This window comes from Aotus nancymaae, unplaced genomic scaffold (assembly GCF_030222135.1).
Source record: "Aotus nancymaae isolate 86718 unplaced genomic scaffold, 86718_ANA_hifiasm-v0.15.2.pri h1tg000007l, whole genome shotgun sequence".
NCBI lineage: Eukaryota > Metazoa > Chordata > Mammalia > Primates > Aotidae > Aotus > Aotus nancymaae.
In genome coordinates, this window is record NW_026988418.1 from 6,888,467 (window position 1) to 6,907,083 (window position 18,617).

Consider the following 18,617-nt stretch of genomic DNA (forward strand, 5'->3'; position numbering starts at 1 on the left):
CGGTTCCTGCTGGGTGCCGAGGTAGCCAGGTCAGGGGTCAAGAGTAGACACCTTCGCTGGCCCGGGCCGGCGCGGGAGGGCTGTGTGATGGCCTCGGAGCGCCCCGAACCGGAGGTGAGGGGCAGAGGGGCGCAGCACTGGGCCCCGAGATCCGAGGGGGAGGGTCCGGCGGGCAGGCGTGGCATTGGCCTCCTCTGGGTTTGGGGGGTGGCCGGGCTGCGTAACCTTGGCTGGGGCCGGCCCAGCCCCAAAAGCCCTACTATGGAACCCTGCGGACCATGGAACGCGGTCGGCAGTTTCCTTGGGGAGCTAAAGGAGTAACTCTTAGCTTTGTTTTGTTTACTGAAATGTCATGCGCGTCGTCCACTCTTTGACCTAATGATAGTGGTGTTAACAAAACTTGTATTTTGGCTTTCTGTTGCAGTTTCAATGGGCAACGCGGCAGTAGATTGACTTTGCCGGTTTTTGCATTCTTTAAGCATTGGAATGCCATAAACAGCTTGAATTCATTTAGTTCTGGGGCTCATGCTTTTAGAAAAGCAGCTTTAGTTTCATGAAAAAAAAAACATTTGAGTCGGACTGAGACCTCGTTCCAGTATTGGCGCTGTCACGTAGTTATTTGTGCAACCTCCGGCGAGTCTTAACTTACCGGATCCTGTTTCCTTCTTTATAAAATATATAGTGTGTTGTGAAGATCACATGTGATGAACCAGAAAAGGGATATGAGGTATTCGTGAGATGCTAAGGAACATGCAAGGAAACATATATGTTGTGTCATTCAGACTTGCACAAGGAAGATGGCATTCTCACAGAGGAGAAAACTGGAAAATGAGAAAGATTAAGTACCTTACTCAAATGCCACTCATCCAGGGAGTAGCAGTTTGGAGTTAGAAGATCTGAGCTTAAAATCTCAGATTTGGATAAGACACCACCACTAGGAAAGGTACCAATATATTAGTAGGTGGTAAGGGTGAGGGATGTGTATAATGATACAAATAGTATTCATTACTGCATACTTACTGCATGCTCGGCACCATTCTAAGTGCTTTACCAATGTCAGTTAATCCATTCAGCCCTATGAAGTGAGCACTGTTATCATCTCCTTTTTTTAGTTTAGGAACTGAGGCACAGAGATATTAAGAGTAACAAAGTAGGTGGGGCGCAGTGGCTCACATCTGTAATCCCAGCACTTTGGGAGGCTGAGGCGGGTGAATCACCTGAGGTCAGGAGTTAGAGACCAGCCTGACCAACATCGAGAAACCCCATCGCTACTAAAAATACAAAATTAGCCAGGCATGGTGGCACATACCTGTAATCCCAGCTATTCGGGAGGCTGAGGAAAGAGAATCGCTTGAACCCAGGAGGTGGAGGTTGCAGTGAGCCAAGAACGTGCCATTGCACTCCAGTCTGGGCAACAAGAGCAAAACTCCATCTCAGAAAAATAAAAAGAGTAACAAAGTTACACAGCTATTAAGTATTGGACTCCAAAACAGATGGCCAGGCTCCAGTCTTTGTATTCTTAACCATATTGTTTGTAGTGTAAATAGTAAAGTGACTACAGAATGGTAAATCTCCAGTTCATTGGGATTTGGTGTAGTAAGACCCAACATTGAATAGGATAGTAGGAAACCATGCCTTATTTAAAATAATCAGTCATGTTCACAGAGGTGGTAGAATAGCCCATGTATCAAATATCAAAATCAATCAGAAATATGAATACAAGAAAAACCATGAAACAATTCAGAGTGTTTCATTATAGATTAAAGTGAAAGGAAGTGGAGGGCTGTTGTGGGGAAATACAACATACCTTTTAGGCAAATAGTCTAGAATGGCACCATCCTTTAGAAATCTAATGCAAGCCACATGTGTAATATTAAGTTTTCTCATAGCCACATACAAAATAAAAAACAAATGAATTTTAATTATATATTTAACCCAAAGCTCCCATTTTCAAAATGTAATAAAATGCAAAACATTACGAGATAGTTAATTTTTTTTTTGTACTAAGTCTTTAAAATCTAGTGTTGTGTTTTACACTTACAGCACATCCCATTTTGGTCTAGCAACATTGTAAGTGCTCAGTAGCCCCATATGGTAGTCTTTACTATATAGAGCAGTGCAGATCTAAAGTAATTTCAAGTCAAGACACACAATCCTGGGAGTCTCATCCAGCCAAAAGTTAAGCATTTTTTAAGTTCCTGATTTGCATTTCTGAAAATTTTATCAGAAGGTAAAGAGATTGAAGAGTTCTGTCCCTGGGTGTTATAAACTGATTGATTTTTACAGGCTGTTAGGATCCCAAGAGAAAGATTGGGCATAGTCAGATTTAGAAAATCATTCATTCATCACACACTTGAAATATTTTACAAGTGCTGCTATGGAGTCAGAATTGTGCCAAGTATCAAGGTGGATACAGAGCAGTGTAAGACAGACATGCTCCTTATCTTTATGGAGTAAACAAGGATTGAATTAGGTTAGTAAGTGCTGTAAAGGAGTGAATTAGGGTGCTTAACAGGGATTCTTAACCTACCTTGTTAAGAAGTCGGGGCTGGGCGTGGTGGCTCACACCTGTAATCCCAACACTTTGGGAGGCTGAAGTGGGTGGATCACGAGGTCAAGAGATTGAGAACATCCTGGACAACATGGTGAAATGCACCCGCCTCCCACCGTCTCTACTAAAAATACAAAAATTAGCCATACATGGTGGTGCACGCCTGCAATCCCAGCTACTCAGGAGGCTGAGGCAGGAGAATCACTTGAACCTGGGAGGCGGAGGTCGCGGTGAGCTGAGAACGCGCCGTTGCACTCCAGACTGGGCTACAAGAGTGAAACTCCATCTCAAAAAAAAACAAAAAAGAAGTGGCGAGGCAAGGGGTTGTGGATCAGGAAGACTCAGAAGAATGACATTTAAGCTGAAACCTGAAGAACAGGTAGAAGTTATCTAAAAGAGGAGGCAGAGAGCATTGCAGGCAAAGGGAATAGTGAAGATCTTCAGGTGAGAAGGAGCCCATTGGAGCCTTGAGAGAACTAAGAGGAAGCAACTCCTAGTGTGGATGCAGTGTGACAATGAGAATAGCTAACACTTACTGAATGCTTACTGGTATCATCTGATACTCAGAAATTATCCTAAAATAAGCACTTTTATTATCACTGTTTCACAGACAAGGAAACTGAGGCATAGAGAGTGTAAATCTCTGCCAAAGCCATATAGTTAATAATCAGCGGAACCAGTATTTGATCCTAGGTGCTCTAACACTAGAATATGTGCTTTTAACTGAGGGGAGATTGGTGAGAGAAAAGGCTGGAGAAGATGCAGCTTGAGGCCATGCTAGAGGTTCAGGGCTCTGACGTATAGTGGCAAGGAGATTTTAGCCAGTTCAAGAGGGGAAATAATCCACATTATTTTGTGGGAGTGTGTTAACAGAAGACAGCACAAGGGTTGGAAAAGACTTAAAAAAAAATCAGCCTTTATCACAAAGGGACAGGTACAAGAAAAGCAACAGATTAATGAGATGGACCATGCTTCATTTATCCTGGTATACATGGTATGTAGCACAGTGCCTGGTAATGTTTTATTTATCTTGATATAAATGGTATGATGTAGGCCTCAATAAATGTTCCAGACAATGATAGCCTTCCTCTCCCGTTTAATTGCAACAACATTCCTATGAAGATATTCCTTTTATTTTTTATTTTTTTGAGATGGAATCCTGCTCTGTCACCAGAATGGAGTGCAGTGTCGCCATCTTGGCTCACTGCAACCTCTGCCTCCCAGGTTCAAGCGGTTCTCCTGCCTCAGCCTCCCAAGTAGCTGGGACTACAGGCGCACGTCACCACCCCCAGCTAATTTTTGTATTTTTAGTAGAGACGGGGTTTCATCACGTTGGCCAGGATGGTGTCAATCTCTTGACCTTGTGATCCGCCCACCTCAGCATCCCAAAGTGCTGGGATTATAGGCATGAGCCACCACATCCAGCCTATGAAGATTTTTATCCACATGCTATCAATGAAGAAACTGAGTCCTGGAAAAATTAAGTAATTTGTCCAAAGTTACCTAGATAGTAAATGATAGAACCAGATTTGAATCCAGGTCTCTGACTCCAAAACTCTACTTTGTCTTCTTTACCAGACTACTGAGAGTCATGAACTTCAGACTCAAGGGAGATTAATATTGAGGACGTGAAGCTCCATGTGAGTGTGGATGCTCTGAGAACTAATTCAGGGATTCTTACCTATCTATTTATTTATTTATGTGTTTATTTGAGACTGAGTCTCGCTCTCACCCTGGCTGGAATGCAGTGGCATGATCTCAGCTCACTGCAGCCCCCATCTCCCAGGTTCAAGCGATTCTCCTGCCTCAGCCTCCCAAGTAGCTAGGATTACAGGCACCCGTCATGAAGCTCGGCTAATTTTTGTACTTTTAGTAGAGACGGGGTTTCACCATGTTGCCCAAGCTGGTTGCAAACTCCTAAGCTCAGGTGATCCACCTGTCTTGGCTTCCCAAAGTGCTGGGATTACAGGCATGAGCCATCGCACCCTGCCTAATTCAGGGATTCTTAAATGTTAATGTAGAAGAATCACTTGGAGACCTTGTTAAAATATAGATTCTGGAGCCCATCAACGCTTTTCTTTTTTTTTTTTGAGATGGAGTCTTGCTCTGTCACCAAGGCTGGAGTCTTGCTCTGTCAACCAGGCTGGAGTGCTGTGGTACAGTCATGGCTCACTAAAGCCTCAACCTCCCTGAACTCAGGTGATCCTCCCAACTTAGCCCTCTGTGTAGCTGGGACTACAGCCACATGACACCCAAATTAGAAATAATTTTAGTAATTTTTTGTAGAGACAGGATTTTGCCATGTTGCCCATGCTAGTCTCAAACTCCTAAGGCTCAAGTGATCCACCCTCTTTGGTCTCCCAAAGGGCTGGGATTACAGGCATGAGCCACTGCACCTGGCTGTTACTTGTTTTTGTAGAACCACATTCTTATCCTTTGGAGCACTTACTCGGTTTGTAATAATACAATAGTTAGAAACCCCATCTTTACTGAAAATACAAAAATTAACCTGGCGTGGTGGCATGTGCTTATAATCCCAGCTACTCGGGAGGCTGAGCCAGGAGAATCACTTGAACCCAGGAGGTGGAGGTTGTAGTGAGCCAAGATGGCACCACTGTACTCCAGCCTGAGTGACAGAATGAGACTCCATCTCAAAAAAAAAAAAAGAAAAAGAAACAATATATAGACATGACCTCTACCTCATTGGATCTTCCAGACTTGTAAGGGCAACAAACATTACACAAATTCTTTTCTTTTCTTTTTTTTTTTTGAAGTGGAGTGATGGAATTTCGCTCTGTTGCCCAGGCTGGAGTGCAGTGATGCCATCTTGGCTCACTGCAGCCTCCACCTCCTTAGTTCAAGCAATTCTCCTGCCTCAGCCCCCTAAGTAGCTGGGACTACAGGTATGTGCCACCATGCCAGGCTAATTTTTGTATTTTTTAGTAGAGATGGGGTTTCAACACGTTGGCCAGGCTGGTCTTGAGCTCCTGGCCTCAGGTCATCTGCCCATCCCAACCTCCCAGAGTGCTGGGATTACAGGTGTGAGCCACTGCCCGGACCCTGCAATTTTTTTTTCTTTTGAGATGGAGTTTCGCTTTTGTTGGCCAAGCTGGAGTGCAATGGCACAATCTCAGCTTACTACAACCTCCGCCTCCCGGGTTCAAGCGATTCTCCTGCCTCAGCCTCCTGCGTAGCTGGGACTATAGGCACATGCCACCACACCTGGCTAATTTTTGTATTTTTAGTAGAAATGGGGTTCACCATGTTAGCCAGGCTGGTCTCAAACTCCTGACCTCGGGTGATCCACCCACCTCAAGTGCTGGGATTACAGGCATGAGCTACTGAGCTACTGCGCTACTGCTCCTGGCCACAAATTCTTAATTATAAACAATGTCAGGTGTCATGAAGAAAAAATATAGAGTGTGTGAATGCCCAACATAGGACCCTAACTTAGTGCAGACAGTCATGGAAAGGGTCACTTATTAAACCTAGATTTGCCATGATTTTAGTCCTAGAAGATTAGATGACCACGTGCCCAACTCTGTCCACAGTTCTGACCCACTGGACATGTGCTCTTCCCCTTTAACCCCTGGCTCAGTATGGGACAAAACTCTTTTTCTTGGTTTTTCCTTGCTCAGCTGAAACAGTCTGATATTGAAAAAAAAAAAAAGTATTTAATACCAGAGAACAAAGGGAAAGTGGTATTGACACTAGTGTTAAGATGATCTCATCTTGAGAAAAGTTATGCTAATTATTAGTTTTAAACGTCCAGTTTGCTTTGCTTAGAATACATGGCAAGAGGGGAGAAGGTAGTGACAGGGAGAAAAAAACATAGTGAATTCACTTATTTAGCAAAATTTTATTGAACATCCTATGTGCCAGGCACTGCACTAGGCTCTAGAGATAGAGTAATAGATAAATGACTGCTGAATTAGGGTAGCCTTCCTGTTCTCATAATGCTCTGAGCCCTCAAACCATCCTTTAAAGAAAATTCTTTTTTAAAACTCCAGTAAGTCTCTTGTACATCATTTTTTAGATAAGAACTTTGGCAGGACCCCAGCATAGTCAACACATAATAGCCCACCCATACCAGCTAAGTCAAACCTGAAAGAGAGATTGTCTGGTTTAGTATCTCACCTTAAACCCAAGGATCAGAGAAAGAAAGGGCAAGTAATTGCTGTGATTTCCCTCTTTGCCAATAAATAGACCCCTTTTCTGTTTTTAGGAGTGTGGCAATAAGAGTGTACAATTTGATGGGACTTTTCGAGGCGGTGGGGTAGTTAGGAGTAACTGTCTCTAATTTTGATAGCTAACTTGGAAATCATTTTGCACATACTGGTTTCCAGTGCTACTTTAATCATCCTTGACACCTTCCTTTTTGTTACTTTCCTCCTATGTCCTAACTTACAATTAATCACGAATTCTTGTCTGTTCTAGCCTAAAGATCCCTTGAAATGCAACTAAGTTCACTGTTTAGTTCAGCTGACTTTTTGTTTTCCATAATAAGACTTTGATGGTGAAAGACAGTGGTGGTTTTGCATCCTGGCATTATCTTGCATTATCTCATCAAGGACCCAGTCTCAAACAGTTCACAGAATGGCTACTTTGAGTAGCACTAGTCTAAGCCACTGTCATCTCCCCTAGTTGTTGGGGGGCGGAGGGGGTCTTTCTGAACTACACAGTAGCCAGAGGGAATTTTTTTTAATGCAGATAAAATGTTACTGCCTTGCTGAATCCCTTTAGTAGCTTAAACTCACTTACAGTATAAATCCAAAATCCCAGCCAGGGTCTGTCTCAATACAGTGTTGGAAAGTAGTGTAATAGAGAGTAGTATCTCCCAAGGTATGATTTCATTTTATTATTGTTATTACTGTCTTTTTTGAGACAGAATCTTGCTCTTTTTCCCAGGCCGGAGTGCAATCATATGGTCATAGCTCATTGCAGCTTCAACTCCTAGACTTAAGCAATCCTCCCACCTCAACCTTCTAAGTGCTAGGACTGAAGGTGCTCACCACCATGCCCAGTTAATTTTGTGGGTTTTTTGTTTTTGTTTTTGTTTTTTCCAAGATGGAGTTTCGCTCTTGTTGCCCAGGCTGGAGTGCAGTGGCTTGATCTCAGCTCACTGCAACCTCTGCCTTCTGGGTTCAAGCGATTCTCCTGCCTCAGCCTCCCGAGTAGCTGGGATTACAGGCATGTGACACCACACCCTGCTAATTTTTGTATTTTTTGTAGTTGAGTTGACGTTTCATCGTGTTGCCCAGGCTGGTCTTGAACTCGTAGGTGCAAGTGGTTTGCCCACCTCAGCCTCCCAAAGTGTTGGGGTTATAGGCTTGAGCCATCATGCCCAGCTGTTACTGTTAACTTTTATTCTTATCAGGCATTGTGCTGAGCACTTCATATGCACGATTTTCCTTGATCCACAGAACAGCACTTTAGATTGGTGTTAGGATTATCTCTATTTTACAAAGGAGGACACTGAAGCTTAAAGAGGTGATACAAACTTTCCAGTGTCTCACAGCTAATAAGTGGCTGAATTGGGATTCAAACTCAGACTGTCTGAACCTGAAATTCCTGCACTTGGCCTCTACAGAGTACTTTTTTTCCCCTTTTTATTTATTTATTTATTTATTTGAGATGCAGTCTCATTCTGTAACCCAGGCTGGAGTGCAATGGCACGATCTCAGCTCACTGTCACCTCTGCCTCCCGGGTTCAAGCGATTCTCCTGCCTCAGCCTCCCGAGTAACTGGGATTACAGGCGTCCACCACCAAGCCCAGATCATTTTTGTATTTTTAGTAAAGATGGGGTTTCACCATGTTGGCCAGGCTGGTCTCGAACTTCTGATCTCAGTTGATCCGCCCACCTTGGCCTCCCAAAGTGCTGGGATTACAGGCGTGAGCCACTGTGCCTGGCCCTTTTCTTTTTTTCTTTTACCCAGTACTTTTGCATATATTTTAGGTGCTCGATAAATGTGAGCTTCTCCTTCTTCCCTTCTGCTGTCATCCTTATCATTTTCCAGTACCTGTTTTTGTATCTTATTACCCTTTCCTTCTGTCTTCACAACCATCGTGTCTCTGTTCTCCACACTTTTCTCTGACATCAGAAACTCTTCATTATTGCTTTTCCAGGGCTTTTTCAGTCTTGTCTCCATGCATATTTCCTAATTTTGGAAAAGAAAAATTCTTCACTTTCTTTCAACATGTTTCTGAACAGGCATTTATTAACTTCTGTTCATTTCTCCTCTACTACCTGCTCTTCAGTTATTGCCACCTGGTGTCCTTCCCCTCATTAATCAGGGACACAGAAGGAGAAATTTGCCATTTGTGTAGGACAGACAAGAAGAAGGGAGTAAGGAATGTGACAGATAAGGATTAATCAGGAAGAGACATTGGGGAGTTCAGACCAGTTGACCTTTTTTTCCTCTGTGAACTGTGGGCAAGTTTATCTGCTGGGAGTGAGGGGGCTGAAAGATTGGAAAACCTCCTGTGGGGAACAGGAAAGACTGCTGGCCAGGAGAATTCAGAGGACTGGTAAAGGCCTGCTAGAGTGGGCCCTGCTGGCAAGGTGACAAGTTTCTTTCTGTCAGAGTGCAGCTGCCATAGTATATGTGTAGTTAGGGGAAAATGTCAAATTCATCCCAAGATAAGATTTGACAGGACTTGTGTAGTGGAAGGACAAGGACATGGGCAAGGGAGCGGATGCTTGTTAGCGCATTGATGAAGTGGCCACCTATGAGGCAATGGAGGCAAGAACTAGAGTACTGACAACTGAGAAGTGCGGGGGTGGAGACTGTGACCCACAGAGGTTTGATTTTGAGGTATTCAGAAGGTTTGCTATTCCTTCGGTGAAAATTTCTTCAGTGCCTGCTGTTGTCAAGACTTGTTAGGAGTAACTGGCATTCATGTAATGTATTAGGGACTTCTAGTATTTGCTCTGTTTGTAGAAATTTGCCAAGCACAGAGGCACAAAACTAGAATCAGACATAATCCCTGCCCTCAGAAGCTTATAGTTTATAGGTATAACTCACATATACTTATAGTTATAGGTATAACTCACATAAACATTGTGGAAACAATATGGAAAGGTCACTTCATCTATATGGAGGTCTGTATAGGGCAAATAGGAACAGAGAGTTAAGAATTGATACCCCAGGGAGGGACAGTAGGGGTTAGGGAGTTGGGGAGGGATAACATGGGGAGAAATGCCAGATATAGGTGATGGGGATGGAGGCAGCAAACCACATTGCCATGTATGTACCTATGCAACAATCCTGCGTGCTCTTTACATGTACCCCAGAACCTAAAATGCAATAAAATATATATGTATTAAAAAAAAAAAAAAAGAACTGATACTCCAGGAACACCTTGTGTGGAGGTTAGGGTAAACTTTTCACCTCTACTGCTTTGCCTCTCACAGATGGTGAGTTCCTTCAGCAAGTTATTTGCACAGTGATCTGTGTATTACAAGTACTCAGTGCCATTTTTTAAAGATGTAATGTCTTTTTGTTCCCAGGTCGAAGAAGCCGGGCAGGTGTTCCTGTTAATGAAAAAGGATTATCGAATCTCCCGAAATGTTCGCCTGGCTTGGTTCCTCAATCATCTGCATCAGACTGTGCAGGCCACACCCCAGGAGATGCTGGTGAGGCCTAGACACATGGAAGATGTGAGGGGCTAGCCCAGGAGGATCTGTTTTTTAGGAGAGTGCTGGAAACAGACAGGGAGGGAGACTAACTCTGAGGGCTCTCAGTCTGGGTGGGGCAAGGGACTGCCTACAAGATGATGGAAATTTTTAAAAATATTTTTTCCAGAGAGTGAGAGGAAGAGTATATGGTTAGATTGAGGGCGGTAGAGCCAATGATGTGTCGTTTGGGATATAGAAGGCAGGTCCTGGGAAGAAAGTGGTGACTCTTCCCTGATCTTTTCATTTTCTTTCCATCCTAATTTTCAGCTTCAGTCTGAACAGGAATTGGAAGTCCTCAGTGTCCTGCCCCCTGGGTGGCAGCCAGATGAACCAGTGGTCCCAAGGCCATTCCTCCTTGTACCTTCCACCCGAATCACCTTCCTGGCTTGGCAGTATCGGTTTGTCATTGAGCTGGACCTTAGCCCATCTACTGGCATTGTGGTAAAGGATTGAAGGGAGACTCTGGGAAGAAAGGATGGGGTAGGGGTTGAGGAGGAGAGGGAGAGGCCTGGCAGGGAAGTGAAAAATGCTCCCAGCCTACCATTTTGGAGGGAAGACAGGCTTATAAAGGAATGGTGGGTATTTAAAAACAGAACCGGGCCAGCCGTGGTGGCTCATGCCTGCAATCCCAGCACTTTGGGAAGCTGAAGTGGGCTGATTGCTTGAGCTCAGGAGTTTGAGACTAGCCTGGGCCACATGGCAAAACCCCCCTCTACAAAAAATACAAAAATTAGCCAGGCATGGTGGCATGCATCTGTCCCAGCTACTCGGGAGGCTGAGGTGGGAGAATTGCTTGAGCCCAGGAAGTTGAGGCTGCAGTGAGCCATGATCAGGCCACTGCACTCCAGCCTAGGCAACAAAGCAAGACCCTGGTTTTGTTGTTTTTGTTTCCAGAAAACACCTCAGAAACTGTTCCATGTGTGGCACCATATTTGGGGGTGTGATCAGCCATAAGATAAGGATCCTTCTGACCCATGGAAGCTGCATGTTTCTGCCCTCTGCCTAGGGTTGCCTTTGAATCCCCTTGAGCGCTCTTTCTCTGCATTGCCCTCAGGATGATTCCACGGGAGAGATCTTGTTTGATGAAGTTTTCCATGCCCTGTCCCGCTGCCTAGGTGGGCTGCTTCGGCCGTTCCGAGTGCCTGGGTCTTGCATCGACTTCCAGCCTGAGATCTACATAACTATTCAGGCCTACTCCTCCATCATTGGACTGCAGTCCCACCAGGTATTGCATCTTTTCTCCAAGTTTGTACCCTCAGACCAAATTTCTATTCGTCCTCTGACCATGTTCTTATCCTGTCTCTACTGTGTGTCCCCAAAGTCCCCAGCTCTGCTAGCTTCTTGAACCTGTTTTGTACCAGTTCCTCTGGACTTAAAGAGCCTTCCCATAGACTTAGGGTCAGTTGGTGTTGATTGGACAACTGCCTTTCTCACCACTCCTATTAAATCTCTTTGGTTCTGACCACTGGATATCTGTTTTCTCTGTTCCCCTCTTTTCCTTTAGTTCTTTCAGATGGTTTGCTGATATACTGGCTCCTGCAATTCCCCCCAGAAGATGGTCTTCTGGAATGGTTTTGTGATTTTGAAAGACAAATAACCCCCAGATATAATTGCTTTCAAGGATAGAGGAGGATCATTTTTTGTTTTTTCAAGACAGAGTTTCACTCTTTTCGCCCAGGTTGGAGTCCAATGGCGTGATCTCAGCTCACTTCAACCTCCGCCTCCCAGGTTCAAGCAATTCTCCTGCCTCAGCCTGCCAAGTAGCTGGGATTACAGGCACCCACCACCATGTCTGGTTTTTGTGTGTGTGTGTGTGTATTTAGTAGAGACAGGGTTTCACCATGTGGACCAGGCTGGTCTCAAACTCCTGACTTCAGGTGATCTGCCCACCTCGGCCTCCCAAAGGGCTGGGATTACAAACGTGAGCCACCACGCCCAGGGCGGGTCATTTTTTTTGAGGGCCATGTGAACTATTGGGTATAATGCTGACCACACAGATAATTACAGGGCTTATCCAGCACTCAAGTAGGCTATCACAAGACACTCCTTTTGGAGAATGGCCAAGTCTGTTACTGGAATATCTGTTTTTGGCTTAGATAAGCATTGGCCCAGTTTCCCCTCATCTGCTTTTTTACCACCCTTAATTCACTGGTAAAGGCTTTCCCTGAAACTGTCCCTGATGACTGCATTGTCACCTTAGCTATCAAACTGGCTTTGAGAGACAAAGTATTGGAAATAGCATCTAAGGGTCTGAAACATACAGCAACAGAATTGGTGCATACCTGGATCCCAGGGCAGTGATTGCCAGCCCTCTGCCCTAGTTTAAAGTGCTTTCCCAGTATAGCTATTAGGACTGTCAGTTGTGGAATGCATCCCCAGATGGGGGCCAGGTTTTATAGGCACTGATAGCCAAGGCAGGGAGAGCATGGATGTTAGGTAATCACTCAAAACTTGGTTCAGGTTGACAAACACTTGATGCCTGATCTATACCAGGCCTGAGCAGGTCCTGAAGACACAGATGAATCAGACCCTGTCCTTGTCCTGATGGGAGAAGTTGAGAGTTTATTGGGGGAGACAGATATTAAAGGAGGTAATTGCAGTTGAATGTGATAAGAACACCGATAAGATGACTCAGATGCTATGGGAGCACCAAGAGGGAGCACCCAGCCAAGCCTGGGGCCACAATAGAGAGGTCTTTCAGACACAGCAGCATTTGTTTTTTGTTTTTTCGAGACAGAGTCTAGCTCTGTTGCCTAGGCTGGAGTGCAGTGGCACAACTTCAGCTCACTGCAACCTCCACCTCCTGGGTTCAAGCGATTCTCCTGCCTTAGCCTTTCAAGTAGCTGGGATTACAGGCACCCACCACCATGCCCGGCTAAGTTTTGTATTTGTTTTCTAGTAGAGACAGAGTTTCACCATGTTGGCCAGGCTGGTCTCAAACTCTTGACCTCAAGTGATCCGTCTTCAGCCTCCCAAAGTGCTGGGATTACAGGCATGAGCCACCGTGCCCAGCCCAAAGCAACATTTGAACCTAGTTTTGAAGAAAGTATTGAAGTTAACCATTCAAAGAAGGGGAAATGGACTCTTCTGACAGAATAAACAGGGACCAGAAAAAACAAACACATAGTACTATGAGTCTGCACTCTTAATCACAGGTGTTTTAGGGAACTACATATTATTCGGTGTCAACAGAGTAAAATGTGACTGTAGAGAGGGATGGTAAAGAGGAAACTGTAGACAACTGGGAGCTGGTTATGAAAGGCCATGAATGTCACGCAAAGACTTTGTGCTTTATTGTATGGCATTCAGTGTGGTAAATAAGAGCACTGGATCTTATTTTTAGTAGTTGTTTCTGTGTATTGTATTAAATTCCAACATTTTATGGAATTTTCTTCTAATCTTGTGAGTGTCTCTTTATCCCCCCTCACCTCCATCTCTTTACCCAAGAGAAAGGGAGAATCAGGAGGCTTATTCTAGACACATTATTTTGTGTCCTGTTTTTTATTTTGTTTAAGAGATAGGGTCTCATTCTGTTGCCCAGGCTGGAGTGCAGAGACATGATCTTAGCTCAATGTAACCTTGAACTTCTGGGCTTAAGTGATCATCCCACCTCAGCCTCCTAAGTAGCTAGGACTACAAGTGCGTGTCACCACACCCAACTAATTTTTTCTAATTTTTTTGTATAGACAGGGTCTTGTTATGTTGTCCAGGCTGGTCTCAAACTCCTGGCTTCAAGTGATCTGCCCACTTCAGCCTCCCAAAGTGCTGGGATTACAGTGTGAGCTACTGTGCCTAGCCTATCCTGCTTTTTTTTTTTTTTAAACATATAGTATGGGCATTCTTCTATGTCACTAAATATTCTTTGAAAACATGATTTTTAATGACCTGTTAACTTACTATTTCATCATATTTTATCATCATATGTTTGTTTAAGCAGCCCCTTCTTGGCCACTTGAATTGTCGCAATTTTCAGTATTTTAAACAATATGAATATGACATCTTTCTCACCTTTTTATGGCTCAGGTTCTGCTACTTTTCTGATTGTGTTTTCCTTCCTGTGGGCCTGTAGAGTGACACAATGTCCCGCTTTCCCTCTTCTGGCTCTCCCCACCCACTTACCCAGTTGAGAACAGGAAATAAAAAAGTAGTTGTTCCATGGGGTCAGGGTTGGGGAGAAGTGGGCATGTGGCTCAGGTTGTAGGAGTGTAATGGGGAAAGAGGGGTAAGATCCTGAGGGCCACGACAGGGACTGCTGGGCTTATATACAATTTTAGGATGGGGGACACTTACTTATGTTTGAAGTAGAAGAAAAGGAGCCCATGAATAAAGAATGATGATACTAGAGAGACGAAAGGCTCAAGATTAGACGGATAGATTAGCTACAGGGAAAAAGAGGAGGGAGAAGAATCCTTTCTCCAGCACCTCGAAGGAAGATCAAAGACATAGATGTAAACATTCAACAGACCTTGGGGGTGCTTTCAGAGAGTTGGAGAGTTGTGTACACTCCAGGTTGGAGTAAGCAGGGAGTTCCTATTGACTGGCTGCCTTTCTCTTTAAGAGGGCACAGGGTGGGAGTTATCTGCTGAGTGTAAAGGGAAGGAAGAAGCATTCATTAGGGGGTAAGAAGAGGATTTTGAGCTTTAAAAAGAGAAAAAGGAAGTTCTACCTAGAACAGTCAGATAAGAGAAAGAAATAAAGGGCATCCAAATTGGAAAAGAAGAAGTCAAATTATCCTTGTTTGCAGATGATATGATCTTTTATTTGGAAAAACCTAATGGCTCTACCAAAAAACTTAGAACTGATAAATTCAGTAAAGTTGCAGGATACATGATCAACATATTAAAAAAGTAGCATTTCTATATGCCAGCAGCAAACAATCTGAAGAATGAATCAAGAAAGTAATCCCACTTACAAAAGTTAAAAATAAAATAAAATACCTAGGAATTAATTTAACCAAATAAATGAAACATCTCTACAATGAAAACTGTAAAAACATCAATGAGAGAAATTGAAGTGGACTCTAAAAAATGGAAAGATATTCCATGTTCATGGATTGGAAGAATCAATATTGTTAAAATGCCCACACTACCTAAAGCAGTCTACAGATTCCATACAATCCCTATCAAAATACCAATGACATTCTTCCTAGAAATAGAGAAAACAAACCTAAAATTTATATAGAACCACGAAAGACCTGGAATAGCCAAAGCTATTCTGAGCAAAACCAATAAAACTAGAGGAATCACGTTACCTGACTTCAAATTGTACTACAGAACTATAGTAACCAAAAACAGCATAATAGTGGCATAAAAACAAACACACAGACCAATGGAATAGAATAGAGAACCCAGAAACTGTATATCTACAGTGAACTCATTTTCAACAAAGATGCCAAGAACATATACATTGGGGAAAGAACAGTCTCTTCAATAAATGGTTGCAGGAAAACTGGATATTCATATGCAGAAGAATGAAACTAGACCTCTATCTCACAAAAATCAAAATGGATTAAAGACTTAAATCTTGACCGGGCGCAGTGGCTCACGCCTATAATCCCAGGACTTTGGGAGGCCGAGGCAGGCAGGTCATGAGGTCAAGAGATAGAAACCATCCTGGCCAACATGGTGAAACCCCGTCTCTACTAAAAAATACAAAAATTAGCTGGGCGTGGTGGCACACACCTGTAGTCCCAGCTACTTGGGAGGCTGAGGCAGGAGAATTGCTTGAACCTGGGAGGCGGAGGCTGCAGTGAGCCGAGATCGTGCCACTGCACTCCAGCCTAGCACCTGGCTACAGAGCGAGACTCTGTCTCAAAAAAAACCCTTAAATATCAAACTATAAAACTACTAAAGGAAAACATTGGAGAAATGCTCCATGACACTGGACTAGGCAAAAATGGACAAATAGGATCACATCAAATCAAAAAGCTGCTGCATAGCAAAGGAAAAATCAACAGGTGAGGAAACAACCCACAGAATGGGAGAAAATATTTGCAAACTACCTATCTGACAGGGGATTGATGACCAGAATATATAAGGAGCTCAAACAACTCTATAAGAAAAAAAACTAATAATTTGATTTTAAAATGGGATTTATTTCTTAAAAAAAAATCTCAGACATTTCTCAAAAGAAGGCATACATATGGCAAACAGGTATATGAAAAGGTGCTCAGCATCATTGATCATCAGAGAAATGCAGATCAAAACTGCAATGAGATATCATCTCACCCCAGTTCAAATGGCTTTTATCCAAAAGACAGGCAATAAATGCTAGTAAGGATGTGGAGAAGAGGTAATCTTTTACACTGTTCATAGAAATGTAAATTCGTACAACCACTGTGGAGAACAGTTTGGAGGTTCCTCAAAAAAACTGAAAATAGAGCTACCATATGACCTAAAAATCCCTCTCCTAGGTGTATACCCAAAAGAAAGGAAATCCGTATATGGAAGAAATACCTGCACTCCCATGTTTATTACAGCACTATTCACAGTAGACAAGATCTGGAAGCAACCTAAGTGTTCATTGACAGATGAATGGATGAAGAAAATGTCATACCTGTGCACAATGGAGTACTATTCAGCCATAAAAGAGAATGTGATCTTGTATGCTGCAACATGGATGGAACTGGAGGACATTATGTTAAGTGAAATAAGTCAGGCACAGAAAGACAAACTTGGCATGTTCTTACTTACTTGTGGGAGCTAAAAATTAAAACAGTTGAACTCATGGAGATGGAGAGTAGAGCAATGGTTACCAAAGGCTGGGAAGGGTAGTTGGGGGAGGTAGAAGGGGAGGTGGTTAATGGATACAAAAATAGAATGAATAAGATCTAGTACTTGATAGTACAGTAGAGTGACTACAGTCAACAGTAATTTATTGTACATTTAAAACCAAAAGTAAGATTGGATTGTTTGTTACACAGAAAAAGGATAAATGCTTGAGGTGGGCTAGCATGGTGGCTCATGCCTATAATCTGAGCACTTCGGGAGGCCAAGATGGTTGGATCACTTGAGGCCAGGAGTTCAAGACCAGCCTGGCCAACATAGTGAAACCCCATCTCTACTAAAAATACAAAAATTAGCCGGGTGTGGTGGCCTATGCCTGTAATCTCAGCTGAGGGAGGCTGAGGCACAAGAATCACTTGAACCTGGGAGGCGGAGGTTGTAGTGAGCCAAGATTGCGCCACTGCACTCCAGCCTGGGCAACAGAGCAAGACTCTGTCTCAAAAAAAAAAAAAAAAGCTTGAAATGGATACCCCGTTTACCATGATGCAATTATTATACATTGTATACCTGTATCAAAATATCTCGATCCTCATAAATATATACACCTTATATGTACCCACAAAAATTTTAAATTTAATAAAAAGAGAAAAGGTCCAGAATAGCCTCTGTGTACATTATGCTTAGAAATAAAAAAGCATTACAAAATATGAGAATAAAAAAGGTTTTGCTAGGCTGAGGAGGGGCAGCTCATAAGACATCCTATAGGCCAAGATAGAAAAAGCTATTAATAGAAGATCTTATGGTGCCCCCATGTGGGAGGTTGGGGAAGCCCAGTGTGGAGGACCCTAAGCGGAGGGAAGTTGTGACCCCAGATAAAGATGACTAATGACTGGGGACCTAGGCTGAGAACTGATGGAAGAGATCAGATAAGGAGGAATTGGCTGTGGAGTCATACCTTAGATACTGGTTGGGTAGGAAGTCAGGATCACCTAGATGGAGCTATGGAAAATAAGCAAAGCAGAAGTGTAGTGTTCTGTGCTCCCCTGACTGCCCTGTCTCAGTCTTTTCCTTGTGCGTCTTAGGTGCTGGTACAGGGCTGCCTCTTGAACCCCTCCCAGCAGGAGGTGTTCCTGCAGCAGATATATGAGCAGCTCTGCCTCTTTGAGGATAAGGTGGCCACTATGCTGCAGCAGCAGTATGATCCTCAGAGCCAGGTATGTAAGAGAGAAAGTGGGCAAAGGCAACTTAGAAAGAGGAGCAGCTAAGGACAGAGGGCAGAGAGAAGAGATAGTCCAAATAGGGCAGAAAGGGCTAAGAGCTGGCACAGAGTGAGCCAAGGATAGGCATGCTCATGACACACTCCCTGTTGGATCAGGACTCAGATATACTCCCCAAAACACAGATTCTTTCAGTGAGAAAATGTAAAAGCCATTTGTTTCCATTTTTTTTAGCCCCAGCTCTTCTCCACCACTGGACCTGAGAAGGTGATTCATGGGTGGCTTTGACCTCTACTTAGCATTTTGTACAATCAGGGATAAAGCTGCTTGGGCCCACTAGACTTCCCTGTCTCATTACTTTGGGTACCCTAGAAGTAGCCAGGCAAATGGCAGTTCTGTGTGCCTGATGACTGGTCATGTAATTTGACTGAGGTATAAAGTATTT

General features: G+C 43.5%; 1 protein-coding gene across 1 annotated transcript in view; it reads left to right on the forward strand.

The window, feature by feature from the left end:
• The first annotated feature begins 18 nt into the window (after window positions 1–18).
• Window positions 19–18,617, forward strand: part of SZT2 (SZT2 subunit of KICSTOR complex) — a 55,092-nt gene continuing 36,493 nt past the window's right edge. The window contains exons 1-5 of the mRNA XM_064372264.1: window positions 19–114; window positions 10,063–10,188; window positions 10,498–10,671; window positions 11,285–11,455; window positions 18,038–18,169. Of these exons, the coding sequence (XP_064228334.1) occupies window positions 88–114; window positions 10,063–10,188; window positions 10,498–10,671; window positions 11,285–11,455; window positions 18,038–18,169 (630 nt within the window). The 5' untranslated portion in view covers window positions 19–87. The remainder of the gene's footprint in view (window positions 115–10,062; window positions 10,189–10,497; window positions 10,672–11,284; window positions 11,456–18,037; window positions 18,170–18,617) is intronic.